We start from the raw sequence: 12,541 nt of genomic DNA, 5'->3' as shown, positions 1-12,541 counted from the left end.
TCGGGGATCGTACTGATCACATAGTGATCGTGTACACGATCCCGATCACGAGCTTTCCTGGGAAGCTCGTATTACAGATCGGGTCCAGGGGCTGTAAAAAAACATATTATTAAAAAATATTATGATCATACTTACAGGTCCCGCAATGCGTCCTGCAGACTCTGCCTCCCAGCCGCTTCTGCTTCCGCGTCCGATCATTGTTGTGCCGTCGGTAACCAGCACTGACTTACAGGACCTTCAATGATGTCATAGCCATGTGACCAGTCTGGTGTGAATGTTGTACAGACATTGGCTTACAGACTGGTCACATGACTATGACGTCATTGAAGGTCCTTTTAACTGAACTTTGATTGTCACTGTGCGAGTGTCACATTACGGCGCACAATCTCCCCCACAGGAGTGGGTCAGCTGCATATATTTCCATGTAGCTGAGGCGCTCCAGTCTGGAGATTGCCAGGCCGTACGGGGTGATGCCAATGCGAAACTGCACGAGTCATACTCTCAGTGTCAGCTCTGCTACATCGCTCTGTACAGAGCGATGTAGCAGAGCTGATAATGCTCTCTGCTTCTCACTGTATATAGGTTGTGTCTGTACAGAGCGATGTAGCAAAGCTGACAATGCTCTCTGCTTCTCACTGTGTATAGATTGTGTCTGTACAGAGCGATGTAGCAGAGATGACAATGCTCTCTGCTTCTCAATTTGTATAGACTGTGTCTGTACAGAATGATGTAGCAGAGCTGACAATGCTCTCTTCTTCTCACTGTGTATAGAACTGTGTCTGTACAGAGCTATGTAGCAGAGCTGACAGTGCTCTCTGCTTCTCACTGTGTATAGACTGTGTCTGTACAGAACGATGTAGGAGAGCTGACAATGCTCTCTGCTTTTCACTGTGTATAGACTGTGTCTGTACAAAGCAATGTAGCAGAGCTGACAATGCTCTCTGCTTCTCACTGTGTATAGGCTGTGGCTGTACAGAGTGATGAAGTAGAGCTGTCATTGCTGTCTCTGTGGATTACATCGGACTAAGGAGTTTTTTTATAATAAAGATGGAGTCTCTATCTGTTTGGTTTTTTTGTTTTATTTCTAATAAAAAAAAAATTCTCTGTGTTGTTTTTTTATTTTACTGTTTTCTAGAAATTCATGGTAGCCATGTCTAATTTGATGTGACACCATGAATTTCGGGCTTAGTACCATCTGAGAATACAAGGCTGGTATTAACCCCTTTATTACCCAGTGTGCCACCGCCATCAGGACTGCTGGCCGAGCCGGGTAAAGCGCCTAGAAATGGCGCTAAGAAACAATGCGCCATTCCCAGGGGTGACTGCAGAGAATCGCAGCCCCCAGCTGCCTGGCTTTACCTGGTTGTCGATCAAAATACAAAGGGAGCCCACACATTATTTTTTTTTAAATTATTTTTTAAAATAATTAAAAAAACATTAATGTGCTTCCCTGTATTTTGTTTGCCAGCCAAGGTAAAGCCAGGCAGGTGGGGGTGGCAGCCCCTAGCTGTCTGCTTTATCTGCGCTGCCAATCAAAAATACAGCGGAGCGCTGCATCATTTTTTTTAATGATTTATTTGTATACAACTATTTATTGACATCGCTACTTTCGAGTACAGAGTACCTGAGCATGGTAGTGCCCGCTCATGTATTGTTACGAGTACTGAGCACCTGAGCATGGTAGTGCCTGCTCATGAATTGTTACGAGTACAGAGCACCCGAGCATGGTAGTGCCCGCTCATCACTAGTTACGAGTACTAAGCACCTGAGCATGGTAGTGCCCGCTCATCACTAGTTACCAGTACTGAGCACCTGAGCATGGTAGTGCCCGCTCATCACTAGTTACCAGTACTGAGCACCTGAGCATGGTAGTGCCCCCTCATCACTAGTTACCAGTACTGAGCACCTGAGCATGGTAGTGCCCCCTCATCACTAGTTACCAGTACTAAGCACCTGAGCATGGTAGTGCCCGCTCATCACTAGTTACCAGTACTGAGCACCTGAGCATGGTAGTGTCCGCTCATCACTAGTTACCTGTACTGAGCACCCGAGCATGGTAGTGCCCGCTCATCACTAGTTACCAGTACAGAGCACCCGAGCATGGTAGTGCCCGCTCATCACTAGTTACGAGTACTGAGCACCTGAGCATGGTAGTGCCCGCTCATCACTAGTTACGAGTACAGAGCACCTAAGCATGGTAGTGCTCGCTCATCACTAGTTACGAGTACAGAGCACCTGAGCATGGTAGTGTCCGCTCATCACTAGTTACGAGTACTGAGCACACGAGCATGGTAGTGCCCGCTCATCACTAGTTACGAGTACTGAGCACCTGAGCATGGTAGTGCCCGCTCATCACTAGTTACGAGTACAGAGCACCTAAGCATGGTAGTGCCCGCTCATCACTAGTTACCAGTACTGAGCACTTGAGCATGGTAGTGCCCGCTCATCACTAGTTACGAGTACAGAGCACCTGAGCATGGTAGTGCCCGCTCATCACTAGTTACGAGTACTGAGCACCCAAGCATGGTAGTGCCCGCTCATCACTAGTTACCAGTACTGAGCACCTGAGCATGGTAGTGCACGCTCATCACTAGTTACTAGTACTGAGCACCCGAGCATGGTAGTGCCCGCTCATCACTAGTTACCAGTACTGAGCACCTGAGCATGGTAGTGCACGCTCATCACTAGTTACCAGTACTGAGCACCTGAGCATGGTAGTGCCCATTCATCACTAGTTACGAGTACAGAGCACCTGAGCATGGTAGTGCCCGGTCATCACTAGTTATTAGTATTGAGTACGTGAGTATGGTAGTGCCCGCTCATCACTAGTTACCAGTACTGAGCACCCGAGCATGGTAGTGCCCGCTCATCACTAGTTATTAGTATTGAGTACGTGAGCATGGTAGTGCTCACTCATCACTAGCTGTAATACCACCTGTGAATCTGTAAACAGTCGTGGCGTTGTTTTCGGAAATAAGCAGCCATGTTTTTGCAACCCCTTTAGACATGAAGATGTGCAGACCCACCCACTGCTGCCCTTGGCAATACCTGTCTCCACCTTGTCAGCCCATCCTGTTTAGAGAACATAGAAGATTAATACTTTATCTATAAATTTTGACATTGACTTTGTTCCTAGGATCAGTTAACGGACACAACGTTCCTGCTGCAGGCGCCTCTGTGACCCCAAGAGCTGACATTTATCCAAGTACATTCCCAGGACCCAATTGTAAGTGGAATTCTGTTACTTTAGAGAAATTTCCTACTTTGATGTTACTAATGCTCAATCACTGTTTAATTCCTCTGTTTGCTGTAAATGAATATCGACACTCTTAGTTTACATACAAACCTGCGCGGTCCTACAGCTGTGCGGGGCTGGACTTAATCAGTGTGTTTCAGTCTCTTAATGTACAAAAATGGTGTTCTATTCACTGACAGCAAGCAAAATTGAAAAATAAGTAAAAAAAAAAAAGAGTTGCATCATCTCCATATTATTTTCTAAAATAAAAGCTGTAGATTCTCCCTGATCCGTGATCTCTTACATTTCTGCGGAGTTATTGCTCTAACACTTTTTAGCTGCAGATTTGGCTAAATAATTCAGAAACAAAATAAGGCAGAAATTATTTAAAGTGAATTTTCCTCTATGACAGCAGCTTTGGATAGAGGCGGAAACGCTGAGCTCGGGGATATATAGTTTTCTATGTTTTCCTTTAGTCATTCATATAAAAAAGCTAAATGATAGAAAAAGCCTGTGAGTCCTGCTGTCTCCGCCCACACACAGTGATTGACAGCTCCTACTGTGTACACACTGTGAGTGGGCGGAGGAAGCAGGACTCACAGGCACTCTGCTTGTTTCTAGCTTTATATACAAGGAACAGCAGGACCAAATGATAGAAAGTTATATATCACCGAACTCAGCGTCTCCGCCTCTATCTCATGCTGCCTTCAGATAGTGATCTGGCAGATACACTTTAAGAATTTATCAAGTCCTTGAGACATGTTTTTAAGATGTAATTTGAAGGTCTTGAGCTCCAATCCAAAATCTATAGGTGAGAGCCCATCTACCATGTCCAATTTATAATAGTTGTGTTTTATATATTGCAGCCATCTTGAATGGGAATAATAGAAACATCAGCACTTATCCCATTCAAGGTGAGAAAATATTTTTTATTATTATTAGTATTTATTATTATAGCGCCATTTATTCCATGGTGCTTTACATCACTTTTCTTCAATTTGGTTGTATAAATTGTGTGTCGATAGGCAAGGTGACATGATTATAATGCAATATATGACCAGGAATATGATGCACAGTGACTGGCAGAGCACCGGTCTCCTGTGATCCAGTGATTCCTGCAGAGCTAGTGCAAATACACAGCAGCCGATCAGAAGAAGCAGAGCTGCAGTGTAAAGTATAGGGAAAGAGTAGCAGCCTAAGCCTAAAATGTGACATGTGGTAGATTAAACTATATCATGTCCCATTAGACAATACATTAATACACAATTAGAGAGGGGAGGGGCGTAAAAAGGGGAAAAACGAGCCATCCATGTACATACATGTGTATAGATTTCCCTACACACCAATTACATGAAAGCTCTGGTGGGTTAAATGCTCTGGAACTGAACAATATTTTTTTAATTTATTTTTTTTTTAGAAAGTTTTCAAAACTTTTTCCTTTGGAGAATGAAGTTTTAAGCTAAATAGATGCAATACCGGGACTGGCCACTAGGTGGCAGCATTGAAATTAACACATTCATCTCTGCTAAGCCGAACAATCCTATCTAATTAAAATAAAAACAATGGGTAAAATAAAATTACCAGGGCGCAGCATGGCACACAACAGCCCGGGGGTGAGATGTGGCCGGGCACAATAGAACTGACTCACTATATGTTTATTATGTTTTCTGTAATTATTTTACATAACTCCCTGCGCTTCACGTTTCTTATGTTTAGTCTTTACCAACGCACAACCTCCTGTCCCAGCCTCCTCCGGAATCAGGCCTCCAGTAGTAAATGGACCCGTGATCAACCCCTGCCCGGACCAATGCCCCAATGGTAAGCGCATGATCAGGACTGACAAAATACTAATAAAGTTGTTCTACCTGGTTAGAAAACAAATTTAGAGAAACAGCGTCCCACCTGCCAATAAGTTATAGCTGGTATTACAGCTCAGCTCTGTTATAGGGATTTGGGCTGAGCTGCAGTACCAGACACCGCCTGTATAGAAGAGTGGCGCTGTTTCTTGGGGAAAAATATTTATTTTCTAATCTCAGATCAAGTCTTTCTAGCGATAGTGAAGCATCAATTTCCCACCTTGAACACTCAGGTCTTCCTGGGATTTGTAGTTTCACCACAGTGACCTCAGAGAGTATCAAATATTAAGATTCGGATTAGAATTAGATGTATCATTGTGCCAAAAGTCTGAAGATCAAACGAAATGAGAGATTAAATGACTCAACTAAAAGCTGAAACGAGCCGAGCCCGAAATAGAAGCAGTAAATACACCCCGATCCATCATCGCCCTCACCACATACTCCCTTTTATTATTTCTCTCAAATATTAGTTACAAATTTTGCTAAATAATTCACCCAAAAATAAGACACAGAGAAAGAGGGGGAGACGCTGAGCTCGGGGATATATAGTTTTCTATGTTTTTGTTTGGTCTTTTCACATAAAAACTTATATTTTAGAAAAAGCCTGTGAGTCCTGCTGTCTCCGCCCACACACAGTGATTAACAGCTCCTTCTGTGTACAAACGGAATGTGGGCGGAGAAAGCCGGACTCACAGGCACTCTGCTCGATTCCTGCTTTTTTACCAGACAAAAACAGAAACAAATGATAGAACATTATATATCACTGAACTCAGCGTCTCGTCCTCTATCCTATGCTGCCTTCAGCTAGAGACATTAGAGATCCCCTTTAAGGAGGTCACTTGTCATAAATATGTACTTTTTTTTTACATGGTATAAATGCCGCTGTTCTCTTGAATACAATTTTTTTTTGTTTTGTTCCTGCGCCTTTCTGTTCTTTAAATATTGCCTTCTCTACCAATTATGTAAATATAACCTTTTTTAACCAACTAGGTGTTTACACAGAAGAATTGTGGACCACACCCATTTGGCTAAAAAATAGATTTACAAACAGGGAGGAGGCGTCAATATCTCAGGAACGGAGAGGCGCAGGAAGAAAAGAAAAATATCGCCGGATTCAGGAGAACAGCGGCATTTACACCAGATAAAAAAAAATTTCATATTTATTGCTAGTGACCGGTTTTCTTTAAGATCCAGTATAGTCTTTGAGCAGCAGTGTAACAAGAGTCTGATTGATCCTGGTGCAAAATTTGGACCTGGCCCCCACCTACATGTTGGTCAGATGTATGGGCCCTTGTAGCATTCAAACTTCTATGAAGACATAAGTGTTCCTTCCCATAATGTAATATAGTCCCCATCCTGTACTAATGTCCTCCATTTTGGGCCCCTTCCAGTAATAATATCCCCCGTCCTGATATAACGTTCTCATCCTGGCCTCTTCTAGTAATATACAGTATGTCCCACTTCTTGGTATAATACCCACATGTTTAGCCCCTTCCTTGTATAATATTCCCATTGTAGGCTCCTTCCAATGTCCCCCATCCTGTATTACTATCATCCATTCTGGGCCCTTTCGAATAATAATGTCTCCCATCAAGGTATTAAATTGCCATCCTCACCCCTTCCAGTGGTATATGTCCCAGTTCCTGGTATAATACCAACATCTTGGGCTCCTTCCTGGTACATTGTCCCCCATCCAGGTATAATGTTCCCATTCTGGGCCCCATCCAGTAATAATGTCCCCCAACCTGGTGGAATGTCTCCATCCTGGCCCCTTCCAGTAATATATGTCCCACTTCCTTCCCGGTATAATGTCTACCATCCAGGTATAATGTCCCCATTCTGGACCACTTCTAGAGATAGTGTCCCCTAACCTGGTGTAATGTCTCTATCCTGACCCCTTCCAGTAACATATGTCCCACTTCCTGGTATAATACCCACATCTTGGGCCCCTTCCTCGTAAAATGTCCCCCAATCCAGGTATACTGTCCTCATTCTGGACCCCTTCTAGTAATAATGTCCCCTAACCTGGTGTAATGTCTCCATTCTGGCCCCTTCCTGGAATACTGTTCCCCATCCTGGTATATTGTCCATATTCTGGGCCCCTTCTAGTAATAATGTCCCCCTATGACTTGAACGCCGACATCTCGGCCTCTGATTGGCCGGCGACGTGTATTGTGGTGCAGAGAGCCGGGGGTCTCTGCACCACAATACATTTCAGCTGAATGTGCATCCTCGGATGCCTATCTAGCTGAAATAGGCAATGGCATCAGAGGGTCCCCAACCAGCACCCTCTGCAACCATGATCGTTACACCCTGTCTTTGAGTCAAATTTTCAGGAAACCTGAATGGCCAAAGGAGGTGTAACGTGAAGCTTGTGAACCCCCCATCTAAAATCTGTTACAAATGCTTATGCGCAGATGTCCCATGAGTGTCTGACTGCTGCCTCTGCACTCTCTATAGCTACATATCTGAAAGAGCACCACAAGGGAAGCTGGAAAAGTACATGAAATTAACCCATGAACGGCTTTTGCTTTTTAGGTATTGTTGGAAATCCTCCCTGTATTTGTGCAATTCCATGTGAGTATAAAAAAATATAAAATAACATAATAAAGAAGTAAATAAAATCAGATGAATGGAAACATCAAGTGCAAAAAAACTGCGACTAGAGCTCATGAGTTCATGATAAAGTTGCACAGTATTAAGACAGCTGCCGCTCGTCTGCAGAAGCTCCTTGATATTTTTTAGGTGCAATAAACCTTTTTATAAAGTTATATGAGGTATATACTGTATATACAGCATTAGGCTCTAATAATGCAGGTAACCAATGTTCGGCTCGTCCATCAATGACTTAATATTTTTGCCTAATTTTTTAGTGATCCAAGTCTGAGCCTGCGGCCAACTACGACTGCAATGTGTAAGAAACAGGTCAGTATGGTGAGATGAAAGGATGGGTTCACGGGGGTCTAACATGTAAGGTGAGACGAAAGGATGAGTTCACGGGGTCTAACATGTAAGGTGAGATGAAAGGATGAGTTTACGGGGGTCTAACATGTAAGGTGAGACAAAAGGATGAGTTCACGGGGGTCTAACATGTAAGGTGAGATGAAAGGATGAGTTTACGGGGGTCTAACATGTAAGGTGAGACAAAAGGATGAGTTTAGGGGGGTCTAACATGTAAGGTGAGACGAAAGGATGAGTTCACGGGGGTCTAACATGTAAGGTGAGACGAAAGGATGAGTTTAGGGGGATCTAACATGTAAGGTGAGGCGAGAGCATGAGTTTACGGAGGTCTAACATGTAAGGTGAGACGAAAGGATGAGTTCACGGGGGTCTAACGTAAGGTGAGATGAGAGGATGAGTTCACGGGGGTCTAACAAGTATGGTGAGACAAAAGGATGAGTTTAGGGGGGTCTAACATGTAAGGTGAGACGAAGGATGAGTTTAGGGGGGTCTAACATGTAAGGTGAGACGAAAGGATGAGTTCACGGGGGTCTAACGTAAGGTGAGATGAAAGGATGAGTTTACGGGGTCTAACATGTAAGGTGAGACGAAGGAATGAGTTTAGGGGGAGTCTAACATGTAAGGTGAGACGAAAAGATAAGTTTAAGGGGGTCTAACATGTAAGGTGAGGCGAAAGGATGAGTTTACGGGGGTCTACATTTAAGGTGAGACGAAAGGATGAATTTACGGGGGTCTAATGTGGCGCCCCTGAGGCTTCCGTCGCCACAGGTCATTGCACCCCACCTGCGGTGTGATGCCCCATTCTGGGAGAGGAAGAGAGTGAACTCCGGTCCCCTGGTAAATCCACACTACACCCATTGTTAGGTACATACTGGGACCAGGGAAAGTGGCAGGCAACCCTCCCATGCTGCATGCTGAGAGGGGCTGTAAGACCCATCCCTGCTCCCATAGGGTGGTAGCTTAGCAACTGGGGAGGTGGGAGGAGCCACCAGAGAGCAGATAGAGAAAGGAAGGTCAAGTTAGTTTCAGTTTTACCTCAGGGAGTGAGAGAAGCAGCATGTAGCTGTGAAAGAGAAAGGAGGGAGGAGGAGGCCTGCTGGAGGCAGGCAAGGAGGAGAAAGAAAAGAAAGAAAGAAGGAAAGAAAGCTCCAAGTCAGCCAGGAGCAGAGGAACTGAAAGAGACTCTTCCTGGTGAAGAACCTGGGACCCAGAGGTCCAGGTGACACCACGCAGAGACAGAAGGGGTCGCAGGGCCGCGGGTAGTCCTGACAGTTACTACGAGCAGGCCTAGGGGTACCAAGGACGCAGGGCCCTAGAACTGCCACGGGGGTGCAGGCTGCGGTGGCCTGGTCCACAGTGACATCGGTGGAGGGATCCAGCTGCGACAGGGGACGGTCCCTAGAGACTGGAGGAGTGCAAAGACAATCTCCAAACAGTAAAAACCGAGGCCCAGGGACGTTGTAAGCTCCCAGGGCCAGAACCCATAGCAGCCGTCCAGAAAAGGGGTAATCAGCCGACAGGTGACCCCCCAGCCTGGAGGCTGTAGTGGAGGCCGAGCCAGGTCCATCTTAACTAAGGCAAGGCTAGTGAAGACAGCAGAGAAGGAGACACTAAGAGAAGGGTACCGGATTTCACACTCTGAATCACCCAGAAACGGCGGAGGTCCCTGACAGAGGTTCCAGCAGTCCAAGGGTCCTTCTGCCCTGACGAGAACTGTGAGTAAAGAACTGGAACTGCACCTTTGAAGTCGCCTCAGTTATTTCCTCTGCATAGACATTCACAAGCACCAACTGTGCCCCGGGCATTGCTCCACCTGTGGGGAGCAGTACCACCATAGCTGCCATCACATCATCCCGGTGGCCTCACACAGCAGCGGCGGCTTATTAGCCGCATACCACAGGTGGCGTCACGAACACAACCATTAACAAGCAAGCCACATATTCTACTGACACCCACCAGGGCCACGAAGCCGGGCCCAGCCACCACTGACTACCACCGGACTAGTCCGGCCCGGCACCGGGTGTCCCATAGCCCTGGGGTGGGCGAGTCAACTTTTGGCGTCACGAACAGGATTTCGTGCCCGGTCTAACCGGGTACTGTGCGCCTGAAGAACCGTGTGACAGACTGTGTACTTTACTGAGAAACCGCCGCCATTAGCGCTGCTGAGAGCGGGAAGAAGGGGGGCGTGCAAGAAGAAAGGGCGCGAAGAGAAGCCCCGCCCCCTTGTCCAAGAAAAGCGCGCGAAGCGGTGCCCGCCATAGAAAGCGGAAGAAAAAGAAGTGGCGACCAAATAAGCTGGCTGGCAGAGAGAGCCTAAACGCCCGACCAGCAGATAAAGAAAATGTACCTTATCGCAAGCGGAGTGATGCCGGTCGTGGTGGGCTGGGCGCCAGTCTGGCGCCAGATACAAGTGCAGCCTCCGGTTCCGCCGCCGAGAAGGGAAAGGGAGAAGCCGAGTGGCGTGGTCGAGCACCCGAGCAGTAATCCAGCAAGCGTTCCCCAGGTCGGCAGCATGGCAGAGAGGCTGAAGGAGTGTACACCTGGGACCGGGAAGATGGATCCCGAGCTGGACCTGCTCCGGGAGGAAATGCGAATCCTGGCTCGGAGACTGCGTAACCTGCAAGCAGAGGTGGACCGGCGGAGTGAAACACCGATGGTGCCGGAGAGTGTGGGCCACAGGATGGAGGCCGCGGAGCAGCGACCGGGTGAGCAATGTGAAGCCCCGACCCGTCCGGACCCACTGACCCACCAAGCGCCACCGCCCTGTCCCTCCACTGTCCCGCAGGCCTTCCCCGCCAGCCCCGCAAATGCTCGGTGGGGCACCGGAGGCCTGCCCGAAACCCCCGCAGACGGAGCCTGGGGAGGGGTGGACCCCGACCAGCTAGTGGGCCCCCTACCGAGTCCCCCTGTGAGTCTCCTGGGAGCGACATCCCCGGGAGTGCACTGGGACGCAGCGCCCATAGAGAGTAGGGGACTGCAAAAGCCCCTGCGCCCCAAGGAAACCGCACTGGCAAACGAGCTGACCTGCCGGAGATTGGTGCAGGAGTACCAGCAGGAGCGGGAGGCCCGGGAGGAGACGGCCTCAGAAGAACCGGAGTGGCGCCGCACTATGCCAGCGTGCGGCGTCTCTCCTGTCAGCAGCAGCCGCAGCACTACCTCAAGGCAGACCCAGGTCACAGAACTGAGCAGAGGTCCTGCGACAGCCACGCAAGAAACGCAGACCAGGATCTCCATGGAATACATGCTGCCCAGGGCCCTGCCAAAGAAGGACCCCTGCAATGAAGAGTAAAGATGAAGAGCTGCTGAACTGTAAATAGCCCCTGTTTGCCCCTCATTCTTTTCGAAGATGACACCCTATCCTGCTGTACTGCCCCTGATTCTTTTTGAAGACGTCACCCCCCCATGTTATGTGTTACCGGGCCACTGAACTGGAATGTGGGCCCCGGTGAAAGTGTATGTGTCATGTTCTACCAGGCCACTGGACTTAGTGGCTGGTATGTTGTTGATATGTCCTATGTAACCAGGCCATTGGACTTAATGGCTGGTTGATGATGTCACTTGTGTCTGATTGAAAGAAACGAACTGCCGGGCTACTGGACTTGTAGTAGCCAAAAATGTAATTAGTTGCACCCGTTGTGCCCCCTACCAGAATTATGGGGGATTTGTTTGAACCGTGCAATGGACTGGAAGTGCACACTTAGAGTTTTCTTTATAAGAAGTTCGCAACGTTCATGATATGTGCCTCCCATAAAGGGAAGAAATGTTTTATTGTTTTATGTTTTGCATAACAAAAATTTTGCAGTTTCTCCACATGTTTTTGTTGTTTTTCAGCCCGAGGACGTGCTGGGATTTGCTGTGGGGGAGTGTGGCGCCCCTGAGGCTTCCGTCGCCACAGGTCATTGCACCCCACCTGCGGTGTGATGCCCCATTCTGGGAGAGGAAGAGAGTGAACTCCGGTCCCCTGGTAAATCCACACTACACCCATTGTTAGGTACATACTGGGACCAGGGAAAGTGGCAGGCAACCCTCCCATGCTGCATGCTGAGAGGGGCTGTAAGACCCATCCCTGCTCCCATAGGGTGGTAGCTTAGCAACTGGGGAGGTGGGAGGAGCCACCAGAGAGCAGATAGAGAAAGGAAGGTCAAGTTAGTTTCAGTTTTACCTCAGGGAGTGAGAGAAGCAGCATGTAGCTGTGAAAGAGAAAGGAGGGAGGAGGAGGCCTGCTGGAGGCAGGCAAGGAGGAGAAAGAAAAGAAAGAAAGAAGGAAAGAAAGCTCCAAGTCAGCCAGGAGCAGAGGAACTGAAAGAGACTCTTCCTGGTGAAGAACCTGGGACCCAGAGGTCCAGGTGACACCACGCAGAGACAGAAGGGGTCGCAGGGCCGCGGGTAGTCCTGACAGTTACTACGAGCAGGCCTAGGGGTACCAAGGACGCAGGGCCCTAGAACTGCCACGGGGGTGCAGGCTGCGGTGGCCTGGTCCACAGTGACA

At 47.8% G+C, this 12,541-nt stretch overlaps 1 protein-coding gene across 2 annotated transcripts in view; it reads left to right on the top strand.

Annotated features, from left to right (window-relative positions):
* The window catches only part of LOC142250330 (uncharacterized), a 51,305-nt gene that overhangs the window by 37,049 nt on the left and 1,715 nt on the right, over nt 1–12,541 (top strand). Inside the window, exons 7-11 of one of the 2 annotated variants that reach the window (XM_075322473.1) lie at nt 3,137–3,226; nt 4,102–4,149; nt 4,952–5,053; nt 7,630–7,668; nt 7,965–8,016. In XM_075322473.1, coding sequence (XP_075178588.1) covers nt 3,137–3,226; nt 4,102–4,149; nt 4,952–5,053; nt 7,630–7,668; nt 7,965–7,978 — 293 coding nt within the window. In that variant the 3' untranslated portion in view covers nt 7,979–8,016. The remainder of the gene's footprint in view (nt 1–3,136; nt 3,227–4,101; nt 4,150–4,951; nt 5,054–7,629; nt 7,669–7,964; nt 8,017–12,541) is intronic. The other variant, XM_075322474.1, reaches the window with a different exon arrangement.

The sequence above is a fragment of the Anomaloglossus baeobatrachus genome, chromosome 9 (assembly GCF_048569485.1).
Source record: "Anomaloglossus baeobatrachus isolate aAnoBae1 chromosome 9, aAnoBae1.hap1, whole genome shotgun sequence".
NCBI classification, from domain to species: Eukaryota; Metazoa; Chordata; class Amphibia; order Anura; family Aromobatidae; genus Anomaloglossus; species Anomaloglossus baeobatrachus.
This window is presented reverse-complemented; position numbering and strand designations above follow the sequence as displayed.